The sequence below is a fragment of the Lactuca sativa genome, chromosome 2 (genome assembly GCF_002870075.4).
Source record: "Lactuca sativa cultivar Salinas chromosome 2, Lsat_Salinas_v11, whole genome shotgun sequence".
Taxonomy (NCBI): Eukaryota; Viridiplantae; Streptophyta; class Magnoliopsida; order Asterales; family Asteraceae; genus Lactuca; species Lactuca sativa.
In genome coordinates, this window is record NC_056624.2 from 225,131,769 (window position 1) to 225,144,274 (window position 12,506).

Here is a 12,506-nt window from a genome sequence, read left to right on the forward strand (position 1 = left end):
TATTTATATGTTAAAAGTTTGGAAAAAGGCTTCTATGATAATTGACGGCATAAGAAAAAGGTTTTGAAATCGCTACCAACCAAATTAAGTGGAAGATAGGAAAGTGGTGATAGTTTTTTTGAAGCTTAGGGACTAAATTGTAAAATAACGAAAAGAAATATAATGAGTGTTGAATTTGCGTCATCGTCACAAATTAACTGATGCTTCCTCTCACCATCGGCGAACCCCCCTCTCTCCCTTCTCAATGTACATGTCTCTATCTTCTCTTATTTCTTTAGTAGTCAAAGTCTATCCAGTGTCCATTCTTACGTTATATATATCACTCCCATTTCACTCCATCTTTTCCACTTAAGGTTTCCTTCGATTCAATAAACCCATCTCTTTAATCTTCTTCACTTCTGCTCAACAATGGCGTCCCCTGATCAATCTTCAGCTTTAGATCTCATCCGTCACCACCTTCTAATCGATGATCTATCCTTCCTTCAAACTTACTCTGGTCTCACCGATAATGATTCACACAGTGTCCAGACTTCTGATTTTCTTTTCCCTCAAATTTCATCCAGTAATTCATCTTCTTGTTCGTCTTCATCCCCTGTTTTTGAACCTTTCAGCAACTCCGTTTCTGATGAACAATTTGAATTTAACGTGATGCGTGAACCCGCGGTCTGTAAAAATCCATGGAAACAGACTGGCGGTGGTGGTAGTGTTAGTGGGAATAGTTTTAAGGAAAGAAAACCGTCGCTAAACATATCGATTCCGTTTCCTCCACCGGTGATCAAGAAAACTGTGGTGGCGGAGAAGGTGGAGGGTGTTGAGGAGAGGAGACATTACAGAGGAGTGAGACAACGTCCTTGGGGGAAGTTCGCAGCGGAGATTCGTGATCCGAACAAGAAAGGCACAAGGGTTTGGCTTGGGACGTTCGACACCGCGGTGGAGGCGGCGAAGGCGTACGACAGGGCGGCGTTTAAGCTTCGCGGTAGTAAGGCAATATTAAATTTTCCGCTTGAAATCGGGAATTTAAATGAGGCGGCAGAGATGCCGGTGGTGAAGAGTAACGGGCGTAAAAGGGTGGCCAGAGAGGCTGAGGTGGAGGAGAGAGAAAGTCGGAAAGAAGTGAAAAAGGAGATGGAGACAGAAATGGTGATGGCGGAGTCCAGCGGTGTTAAGACGACTGACGCGGCAATTGGGCCGCTAACGCCGTCATGCTGGACGACGGTTTGGGATTTTGGTGACGGTGACGGTAACGGAAAGGGTATATTCGAGGTGCCTCCGTTATCACCTTATCCCGGTGTTGGCTTTTCGTCGGGTTGTATGGTTATCTAATAGGATTTAACGGTGTTTACTAACTATGGAAAACTCAAACGTGCCACGAATAGCCGTTAGTCATGTATCGTTTAGTATTATCCAACACCCCTTTCTTTAAAAGAAAAAAAAAAAAAAAAAAGATGGTGAGGTGTTTAGTGTACATACAGAGAATAGTAAAGCAGTTCCCACGTATTCATTTTACTTCTATTATTATTATTATTTGTTTATTATGAAATAAATATGATATATTTATTTTTTATTTGCTTGTTGATACGACTAAACGCAATATTTTATATACAATTTAATTATTGATTTAACATGAAATAATTTCAAAATAAAGTGTAAATATAGCAACAGCTGGTCTTCGATTAGAAATCATTAATCATTAATTAAATAATATATTTCGTAAAACCTACAATCATTAAAAAACAGACCCCTCATACTTTATTTTTTTACACGTTTCACATTTTTATATGTTGTTTAAGAACGTTAGAGATTATAGGGCTACTCATCAATCACTTCAGCAAAATTGTGCCAAAAAGAACCTTCAAGATGATCTAAGACTCTTTATTAGTTTAGTAAATTGAGAATATTCACGGAAAACGTTATCAGGCCAATCATCTGCATTTGGAATCTCGTCCACTGTATTGTTTAATTTTTGAAATATTATATAATAAGAATAATGATAATCAATCTTATGGCAACGACCAATTTCTTTTCCACTTCGTACGTCTTTTTAAAATATGATTTTAGATAATAATTAAGAATATGATAGTAGAGTATCGTAAAAATGTTATAATACCATATATCATGTGTGTTTGGATTTGTTTCTAAACTTAAAGTAATCATTTCAATTCGCTGCATCTTTTCCACTGAAGGATTCCTTCAAGACGTGGTTTTCGTATATGAGGTTCCTTCACTCCATCTTTCTAAAATGTAGGAGATGAAGATTTAATGCTTACAAATTTTAAGATTTTCCCTTCTGACCACCCTTAGCAACAATTTTGGATTTAAGATCCCAACAATGATTTTGAATTTCAGAAACGATTCCAAGAGAAAATAAAAGGAAAAAGGAAAAAGATCAATAAAGTAAAAAAAGAGAAAAAAAAAAGTAGCTGGTGATCTTGTTTGATGACAACGACATGGGAAGAAGGTGGTAAAATGTCAATGGTATATTTTTATTATAAACGATGTGTGAGAACTATAAATTACATGAATTTATCTAAAAAAATTAAATAGAAAATTTTAACAATTTGAAAGTTTGATTTATAAAAAAATAAGAAAAAATTTAAATTATTAAAATTAATGAAGATTTAATGCATTGAATACATTACATATATAAACATTTTCTAATAAATACCTTACATATTAAATGTGGATTTTAATTTAATAAAATAAAAAATACAATAAAATGACAAGTGGAAAATATAAAATTCAAAAATTCTAGAAAATATTATGTGTCCAAATTAAAAAGAATAGGACATATGAAAAAAAGATTTTGATTTATTAGGGAAGAGGGAGTCATTCCCTCCCAACCCGCTGAACCTACTGTCACATCAATTTTTGTCTTTTTTTTTCTTCACCTTTCGCAACCCACAACACACATAAATTCTATCTTTCCCAACTCACTCAACCCACTTAATTAAAAAAAAATACAAAACAACTAAGGTATGAGTATTAAAACACATGGCACAAGAGAAAATGAGAGAGAGAAAGTAGAGAAAAATGATGAAGTGGGTTACGGAGAAGGGAGTCGTTCCCTCCCAACCCACTGAACCCACTTTCACATCAATTTTTGTCTCTTTTTTTCTTTATCTTTCGCAACCCACAACACACGGAAATACTATATTTATCAACTCACTCAACCCACTTAATTAAAAAAAAATACAAAATAATTAAGGTATAAGTTTTAAAACACATGGTACAAGAGAAAATGAGAGAGAGAAAATAGAGAAAGATGATGAAGTGGGTTAGTGAAACCAATTAACTACCTCGTTGAAGCGGGAGTCGTACCGTCGGTAACTCTATTGCTAATTAAGATTTTATCGTTGATTGTTTTGTATTTTTTTTTAATTGAATTGGTTCAAAAAGATAGGGTTTCCGTGTGTTTTGGGTTGGAAAAGACGAAAAAAATAAAAAAATAAAAAAAATGATATGACAATATATTCAGTGGGTTGGGATGGAATGACTCCATCCTTCTTTAGGAAGGACAATAAGTGTTGATGGGAGTTGGGATGGCTAATATTAATGGTGGTACTAATGACAAAGAAGAAGAATATGTTTAGGTTTAATGGTAATAACTAGTAATAAGGGTAATACTTAAAGTAAGAATCAATCATAAGGTTAACTTACACGTGTAATATACACTTTCTCTTAATTCATATCCCTTAAATAGTTATTCCTTTGATATATTTTTCTTCCTATTTATTGTATATAAGGATATGTTGTGCCCGAATCAAAAATATCTGTAACCACATCTGTCATACCCCTAAACCTGAACGGCGGAAACGTTCGGGGGCGGATGACTTCATGTGGTAACGTAACAAATGAATACATAGTAAAGAAAGCAATACAACCATCATATATATAATTGAAAGTTTACATTTGTCAAAAGTTACATGTTCAAAACCAATTACAATATGATGTTAAAATACGAGATTAAACTGGCGCCGCAGCATCCCTTCATCAAAAGCAAAATGAATACCTGAAATTTACTGATTTCCTAGGACATACAAGTAAATTTTGAAAGAGTAGATCAACATTTAAGCTGGTGAGTTTCATAAGTATTTAAATGACAATGTTTGAATGAAATGAAATGTTTTGTCTTTGTTTGTTTGTGTTTAGAAAATCCTATATTTTCTACTAGTATAATAGTAGCCTTCACTCAAGACAATGTTTGTTTCTAAAATGTATGTAAGTGTAAGATAACCAATGAGTTTGAAAACCTTGTAAATCAATGCATTTTTAATACCCCTTGTGAGTTTTATAACCATACTATTGACTCGGAATGCCTATACACAACGTTCTTCAGGCGTTGGAATGTTATGACGTTTGTCACCCCAAACGGTGGACTGCAGCTAACAGTCAGGGCGCGGGTTGTCAAGCCCGTATAGATCTATATACAAACACCACGCTCCCCCTCCAAGGGATTCTGGTATATAATACAGGACTTGAAATGTGTACTTGAACGTACATGAAGTTAGTGTCTCACAAAACCGTGGTATAAAAACAGATCTACTTGTTAAAATGTTACGTTTGTTCTTGTATACGAAAGTAAACTTCTTGAAATTCATGTTTCTAGTACATAAGAGTTAGAAATTTGTTCGTAAAACTATACCTATTATAGTTCTCTAAAAGTGTGTCTTGTTTGTTTAGAAATACCTAGAAAGGGAATCACTTGTTTATGAAAGCATAGATTTTTGGTGTAGAGTTTAAGATAGACAAGAATAATCTAAGAAAAGTTTATACATGCATTTCAACAAATTTATATTTCAAAAGATAGAATGCTATTTTAACATATGTTATATATATGAAAGTTCCTTTAAAGGTTTATAAATCGCATGTGATTTGGATATATAACAACATACAAAAGAGTTTCTTTATGTAACACACGATAATACTCGTGTATTTTACTTGTAATCCCCCCCCTTGAAAGCATATAAAAGAATTTATAGAATATTTAAAAGGTAAATTAAGGGGTATGAACTCACTTGAAAGTTTGAAGATAGCGAGATGGAAAACCGGGCAGAGTTTCGTCTCGGGAAACGGATTTTCCTCGGGATTCTCGGGAGTAAAATCGACCCTCGGGACTTGAGCAAAAAGACCAGAGCTTTGGGTTTAAACGGGCACGGAAAACGAGGCAAGATTGTGAGAGAGAGGAGAGAAATGAGCCCTTTTCTCGGAAGCCCTTGCATCCTATTTATAGGAAGGCTGAACTGCCTCGGTACGCGGGGCGTACGCTCGTACGCAGCGCGTACGCGTACGTCATGCATGACCGAAGCCTCGACTGCCTCGGCTTCGGATGGGACGGGTTGCTGGGGAGGCGGGTCGGATGGGACGGCGGGTCGAACGGGACAGCGGGTCGGACGCTTCGGACGGATCGGACGGGTCGGACGCCTCGGATAGGGCGACGTGGATGATCAGAGGCCAAGTCTCTCGGGTACGCAGGGCGTACAGGGGTACGCAGCGCGTACCTCGGATGAGGACGCTGCCTCCTCTTCGGATAAGGTCCGATTTTTGAATTAAATAAATATATAATTTATTTAATAAACTTCAAAAATTCATATCTTCTTCATACGAACTCCGTTTTCGATGGTCTTTATATCCACGCGTAGGTGAGACTACGCTCTACAACTTTCGTTTAGACTCCGTCGGCAAATTCCGAAATTATATTTTTATTATTTATATTAAACTCATCGTGTTTAAGGAATTTCTTTGAAAATTCATAACTTCTTTATCTGATGTCGGTTTTTGCCAGACTTTTTACCGCTGGAATACCATTGTCGAGACCTTCGATTCTCGTTTAGGTCATTCCGGCCAAAAGTTGCTCGATCTCCGAATCGAGTTTTTAGCTGTCTGTTGCTAAGCCGAACTTGGAAAAATCATAACTTCGCTAAATGAAGTCGGATTTTGGGCGTTCTTTCCACGTACGATCATGGTTCAAAGACATTTAAACATAGAAGGAAATTAAATAGAACTATTTGTACATTTTATTATGAAAGTAAATTTTATTACTCAAAAGTGGTTACAATACTTGACCCTTTTTGGCCATTACAAAGAGTTGAAATATCGGGTTGTCACATCATCCCCCCGTTAGAGAGAATTTCGTCCCGAAATTTAAAGTAGTATAGATACTAGTGAACATGAAAGAGATGAGGGTACTTTTGTTTCATCTGATCTTCGCGTTCCCATGTGAATTCAGGTCCCCGCTTGGCGTTCCAGCGAACCTTCACGATGGGTATGCGACTTTGTTTTGTTTGTTTGACCTCTCGGTACATGATTTCTACTGGGTATTCCACAAAGTTGAGGCTCTCGTTGATCTCGATCTCGTCGAGTGGAATAACAAGAGTCTCGTCGGACAGACACTTTTTCAAGTTTGAGACGTGGAAGGTTGGATGGATGTTACTAAGTTCGCGCGGTAGGTTAAGCTTGTAAGCCACAGGGCCGATTCTGGCAAGGATCTCGAAAGGCCCTATGTATCTTGGATTTAGTTTCCCACGCTTTCCAAATCGTATTAAACCCTTCCACGGTGAGACCTTTAATAAGACGTGGTCTCCTACCTGGAATTCCAAAGGTTTCCTCCTTTGGTCAGCGTAGCTTTTCTGTCGATCTCTCGAGGCTTTCAATCGTTCACGAATCTGAACGATCTTCTCTGTCGTTTCTCGTATGATTTCCGGACCGGTGAGAGTGCTTTCAGGAACTCTTCCTCTAGCTAACTGGGTATCGCCAACTTCAGTCCAGCACAGAGGGGATCTGCACTTTCGACCATAGAGGGCTTCAAACGGAGCAGCCTTTATGCTTGTATGATAACTATTGTTGTATGAAAATTCGACAAGGGGTAAATGAATATCCCATGCCTTTCCAAAGTCAATCACACAGGCTCTCAGCATATCTTCTAAAGTTTGTATTGTTCTCTCACTTTGTCCGTCTGTTTGTGGGTGGTAGGCTGTACTCATGTCTAGCCTAGTTCCCAAGGAACTTTGTAGTGACTGCCAGAATCTTGAAGTGAATCTACTATCTCGATCGGAGATAATGGATATCGGAACACCATGCAGTCGCACTACTTCCCTTAAGTAAGTTCTTGTAAGCTTCTCCATTTTATCAGTCTCCTTGATGGGTAGGAAATGCGCGGATTTGGTCAATCTGTCGACAATGACCCATATGGTATCGAGTCCACTTGCCGTCTTGGGTAACTTGGTTATGAAGTCCATAGTAATCTGCTCCCATTTCCATTCTGGTATCTCTGGTTGTTGTAGTAATCCTGACGGTTTCTGATACTCGACCTTAACCTTAGCGCAAGTAAGACATTTACTCACGAAGGTAGCAATTTCTGCTTTCATGTTAGGCCACCAGTACAGCTTCTTAAGATCCAGATACATTTTATCTGAACCCGGGTGAACGGAATATCTTGAGTTGTGAGCCTCGGTCATGACTACGTTTCTGAAACCACCATGTTTCGGGGTCCAGATTCGGTCCATGAGATAGTAGGCTCCGCCACCCTTGACTTCTAGATTCTTCTCCATTCCTCGCAGGGATTCACCTGCCACATTTTCAGGTTGCAAAGCTTCCATTTGTGCCTCCTTAATTTGTGTGGATAAGTGGGAATGGATAGACATGGTCAGAGATTTGACCCTCCGACCAGTGTATTCCTTTCGACTGAAGGCGTCAGCTACTACGTTGGCCTTGCCAGGATGATAACGAATTTCGCATTCGTAGTCATTCAGTAACTCAACCCATCATCGTTGTCGCATGTTGAGTTCCTTTTGATCGAAAATGTGTTGAAGGCTCTTGTGATCGGTGAAAATAGTACTCTTTGTTCCGTATAAGTAGTGCCTCCAGATCTTCAGAGCAAATACCACTGCTCCTAACTCGAGATCGTGTGTCGTATAGTTCACTTCGTGTGTCTTAAGCTGTCGGGAGGCATAAGCGATAACCTTCCCTCTCTGCATAAGAACACAACCAAGTCCTTGATTTGACGCATCGCAATACACCACGAAGTCTTCTATCCCTTTGGGGAGGGATAGTATCGGTGCGGTGCACAAGGCCTGCTTTAGTGTCTGGAATGCCTTCTCTTGTTTCGCTTCCCAGTCAAAGGCCACACCTTTCTGGGTTAATGTAGTAAAAGGTTTCGCAATGCTCGAAAAGTTCTTTATGAATCTACGATAGTAGCCAACTAGACCTAGAAATTGACGAATTTCTGTAGGTGTCTTTGGTGCCGACCAGTTCTCAATAGCCTTAATTTTGGAAGGGTCCACGTGTATACCTTTCTCGCTAATAACGTGGCCTAAAAATTCGACTCTTCGAATCCAAAATTCGCATTTAGAGAACTTCGCATAGAGTTTCTTCGTTCGCAGTGTTTCTAGGACTTTTCGAAAGGTGCTGACTATGCTCTTCCTCACTTCGAGAGTAGATAAGTATATCATCGATAAAGACGATGACGAACTGATCCAAGTAAGGGCGGCATACCCTATTCATTAGGTCCATAAATACTGCTGGTGCATTGGTTAATCCGAACGGCATCACTACAAATTCGTAGTGTCCATAACGAGTTCGGAAAGCTGTCTTTGGAATGTCCCCCTCTAGAACTCGTAATTGGTGATATCCGGATCGTAGGTCTATCTTTGAGAAGTAGTTCGCTCCTTGAAGTTGATCGAATAGGTCGTCAAAGCGGGGTAGAGGATAGCGGTTCCTGACAGTAAGTTTGTTCAGCTCTCTGTAGTCTATGCACATACGGAACGATCCGTCTTTCTTCTTTACAAACAAGACCGGTGCTCCCCAAGGTGAGAAACTTGGTCTTATGAATCCTTTTTGAAGGAGTTCATTAAGTTGACTGGAAAGTTCCTGCATCTCTGCTGGTGCGAGACGGTAAGGCGACTTCGCTACTGGGGTAGCTCTTGGAACTAAGTCGATTCTGAACTCGACTTGGCGTTTCGGTGGTAATCCTGGTAGTTCTTCTGGGAAGATATCGGGAAAGTCGCGTACTACCGAGATGCTCTTGATGTCCTTCAGTTCTTGACTTGTATCAACGATGTGCGCTAGGAATGCTTGACAATCCTTCCGCAAGCACTTTCGAGCTTGGATGCACGAAATGATGCGAAGGTTTGTACTAGATTTGTCGCCGTAGATAACTAAGGTTTCGTTGTTAGGGAGATTAAGACGAACTGCTTTCTCAAAGCACATGATGTCGGCGCGAAGAAGACTCAACCAATCCATGCCGACTATGACGTCGAAACTTTTAATTTGGACCGGCATGAGATTGATTGGGAAAGAATGACCGTCTAAAGTTAACGTACAGCCCATGTATATGCAATTAGTGTTTTCGGTTTTTCCATTGGCCATCTCTACAGTGAATGATTTTTCTAACTTGCTAGGTTTAGGTTTAAGTAAATGAATAAAGTTTTGACTCACGAAGCTTCTCTCCGCTCCACTATCGAATAATATGCATGCGTATGAATTATCGAGAAGGAACGTACCAGCAACTATAGTTGGGTCAGCTACAGCTTCGTCGTGGCCTATTGCCAAAACTCGTCCCACACCTCCGGTGCCTGCTGCCTTAGGACAGTTCCTCTTGTAGTGGCCCACCTCGCCACAACCGTAGCAAGTCTGCCCTACACCCGCACCGGGAACTTGAGTGATAGGTTTTGCAGGGTCCTTGCAGAAACGGGTTGTGTGTCCCTTCCTGTTGCAGTTGGCGCACTGCCTTTCCCGACAAGGTCCATGGTGGTGGAAATTGCATTTGGTGCACTTTGGGAGGTTACCTATATAAGGCTTTGTTGGGTAGGTATTTGTAGGAGTTGTAGTAGGTACAGTGGCAGCATTCACTGAAACCAGTTGCTTCTTTGCGGATTCTTGGGAAGACCCACCCTTCCCTTTATTCCACACTCTCTTTCTGCCATTGTTGTTGTTGTTGTTGTTGTTGTAGTTTCCTTTCTGTGGTGCTGGTGCAGAAGTGGTTGAGTTCTGATGACCTCCGTAGTCAATCAGAGATTGTGCCAGTTCCTTAGCACTTTCAAAGGTGTCAGGTTTAGAAGCTAACACGCTTGATCGCATTTGGGGCGTCAGTCCCCAAATGTACCTTTATATTTTCTTGCTCTCGGGAGCAATCATATCTGGACAAAGGATTGCCAGCTCGCAGAATCTGTTGGTATAAGTAGCGATGTCGGTACCAACCATTCCGAGAGTCCATAGCTCGTGTTCAAGCTTTTGAATCTCTCCCCGTGGGCAGTATTCTCTCTTCATCATGGCTTTCAGGATCTCCCAGCTTATGGAGTTTGCCGCGATTAGGGTAAGTACTTTAACGTGGCCATTCCACCAAGTTAAAGCTTTATCAAGAAGGGTGAAAGTTGCAAATTTGACTTTGCTGTGCTCGGGACAGGAGCAGATTTCAAAGACTGCCTCCGTCCTTTCAATCCACTGCCTCAGGGCCATTACACCACTAGTTCCATAAAACATCCGGGGCTTGGCATTAGTGAAGTCCTTATAGGTGCATTCTCGAGGTGGTCCATGACTCTCGCCATGGTTGGATAGGTGTGTGCCAGATCCCGAGCCATTAGTACTCGAGTTATTGATCTGTGACATGGCAGCTACCACCGCTGCGGTGACTGCTGCTTGAAACATAACAACATCAAATTGAGGTGGTGGAGGTGGTGGTACAGGTGCTTCCTCACCGTTGTTTCGCCTTGGATTCCTACGCGGAGGCATCCTTCAACTATAGGTTGAATAGGCAAGGATAAGAATTTCATAGAATAGAAAATGTATGTGTCTCATGAACTAAATCGCTATAGTTCAACAACAGATGATAGTATGAGTCTTAAAATAGAAGAATGAAAGTTATTTGTAAGACTGAAGGTATGAAACAAGTATTTGGTTTCCCAAAGACCATTCAAGGTTTGAACGAAATACTCAACATAGTAGTAATAGTGTCACTTATATTAATATAAAAGTTGTTACAACGATCATGAAAATTTGACCCCTATAAGGGTCTCCGATTACAAAGTTCGAGAAATTTAAAGACTTTCAGCCGAGGTCCTAAGCTATAACAAAATTTGAGTCCTTGACAAGCACTACTTGCGTCGAAGGTTGCGCTTGGAGCTTGACTCCGCATCTGATTGCTTTGACTCCATTAGACGCCTATCAAAAACGGCTTGTTGTTCCCTCAATTCAGCGAGGGCTGCAATCATTTGCGCTTGAAATGCTTCGGTTTGGAGTTGAGCATTGTCTTGTATCTTGTCTAGCCTACGGATGTCAGAAGTGTGAACCTGCACTTCCACGTTGACATCCCGGAGTCGACTAGCTTGAACTCCAGACTGATAGGACTGATTGGCTAACTTACCCACCATTACCGGGAGTGCTCGATCAGCTGAACCTCCGCCGCGGACATCATAGAAGTCCCGGCACATGCCGTAGGGAGGGCGTAGATTTTGCTGTTGGCTCCAATGGTGGAGGTGACTTCCCCAGACGGGAGTCGGTCCTTGAAAGTTCCTTACGAAGACGGGAGGTTGAATGGGTGGTGGATCGATAACTTCCGGCTCTGAGTCGGTACCGGAGTCATCACCCACTTCTATGGGTTCCTCGTCCTCTTCAGGATCATCTTCGATCCATCCTCCGTTGCCTTGGTTGGGAAAGTAGGGGTCGCCAGGGTGGTGAAATCCAGCCATTTGACTGTACGAGAAATAGGGTTATAAGAATGGAATAAAGTTGAAACATGCAAAACATGTAAGTTAAACTAGTTTAGATCGCAAATACTCCTATAGTATTCTAATTCTTGTGTTTGATTCTTGTAATGGTTTGGTAAGGTTTGACTTGTTGCTTACTACGATCATTCCTCGATATACGTTGGTCCAATCTCGGGCAAATATAGTTGATCACGCTATATTTGTCCAAAATCTGATTACATACATCGAGTCTCAATCGTAGTGTCAACTTGTCTAAATACTTGTATAGTTGAATAACATGAAAATAATTTGTGGTATGCTTGTAATTGTACTTAAATGAACTATCAATTTAAGTTGAACGCAATGCTGCTTAAGCGTAAAAAGAAAATTTGTTTTGTCAGAGAGTATTAGTCCCTTAAGCATTTATAGTTTGTATATCTTATGTGGTTCGATATACTTAGTTCACTATAAACTTTGCTCTGATACCAATCTGTCACACCCCCAAACCTGAACGGCGGAAACGTTCGGGGGCGGATGACTTCATGTGGTAACGTAACAAATGAATACATAGTAAAGAAAGCAATACAACCATCATATATATATAATTGAAAGTTTACATTTGTCAAAAGTTACATGTTCAAAACCAATTACAATATGATGTCAAAATACGAGATTAAACTGGCGCCGCAGCATCCCTTCATCAAAAGCAAAATGAATACCTGAAATTTACTGATTTCCTAGGACATACAAGTAAATTTTGAAAGAGTAGATCAGCATTTAAGCTGGTGAGTTTCATAAGTATTTAAATGACAATGTTTGAATGAAATG

At 40.1% G+C, this 12,506-nt stretch overlaps 1 protein-coding gene across 1 annotated transcript; it reads left to right on the forward strand.

Annotated features, from left to right (window-relative positions):
* Positions 1–228: 228 nt before the first annotated feature.
* Positions 229–1,622, forward strand: LOC111892118 (ethylene-responsive transcription factor 5). The gene has a single exon (XM_023888189.3). It carries the CDS (start codon positions 409–411, stop codon positions 1,321–1,323), a length of 915 nt encoding a protein of 304 aa, XP_023743957.1. The 5' UTR covers positions 229–408; the 3' UTR covers positions 1,324–1,622.
* The last annotated feature ends 10,884 nt before the right edge of the window (positions 1,623–12,506 follow it).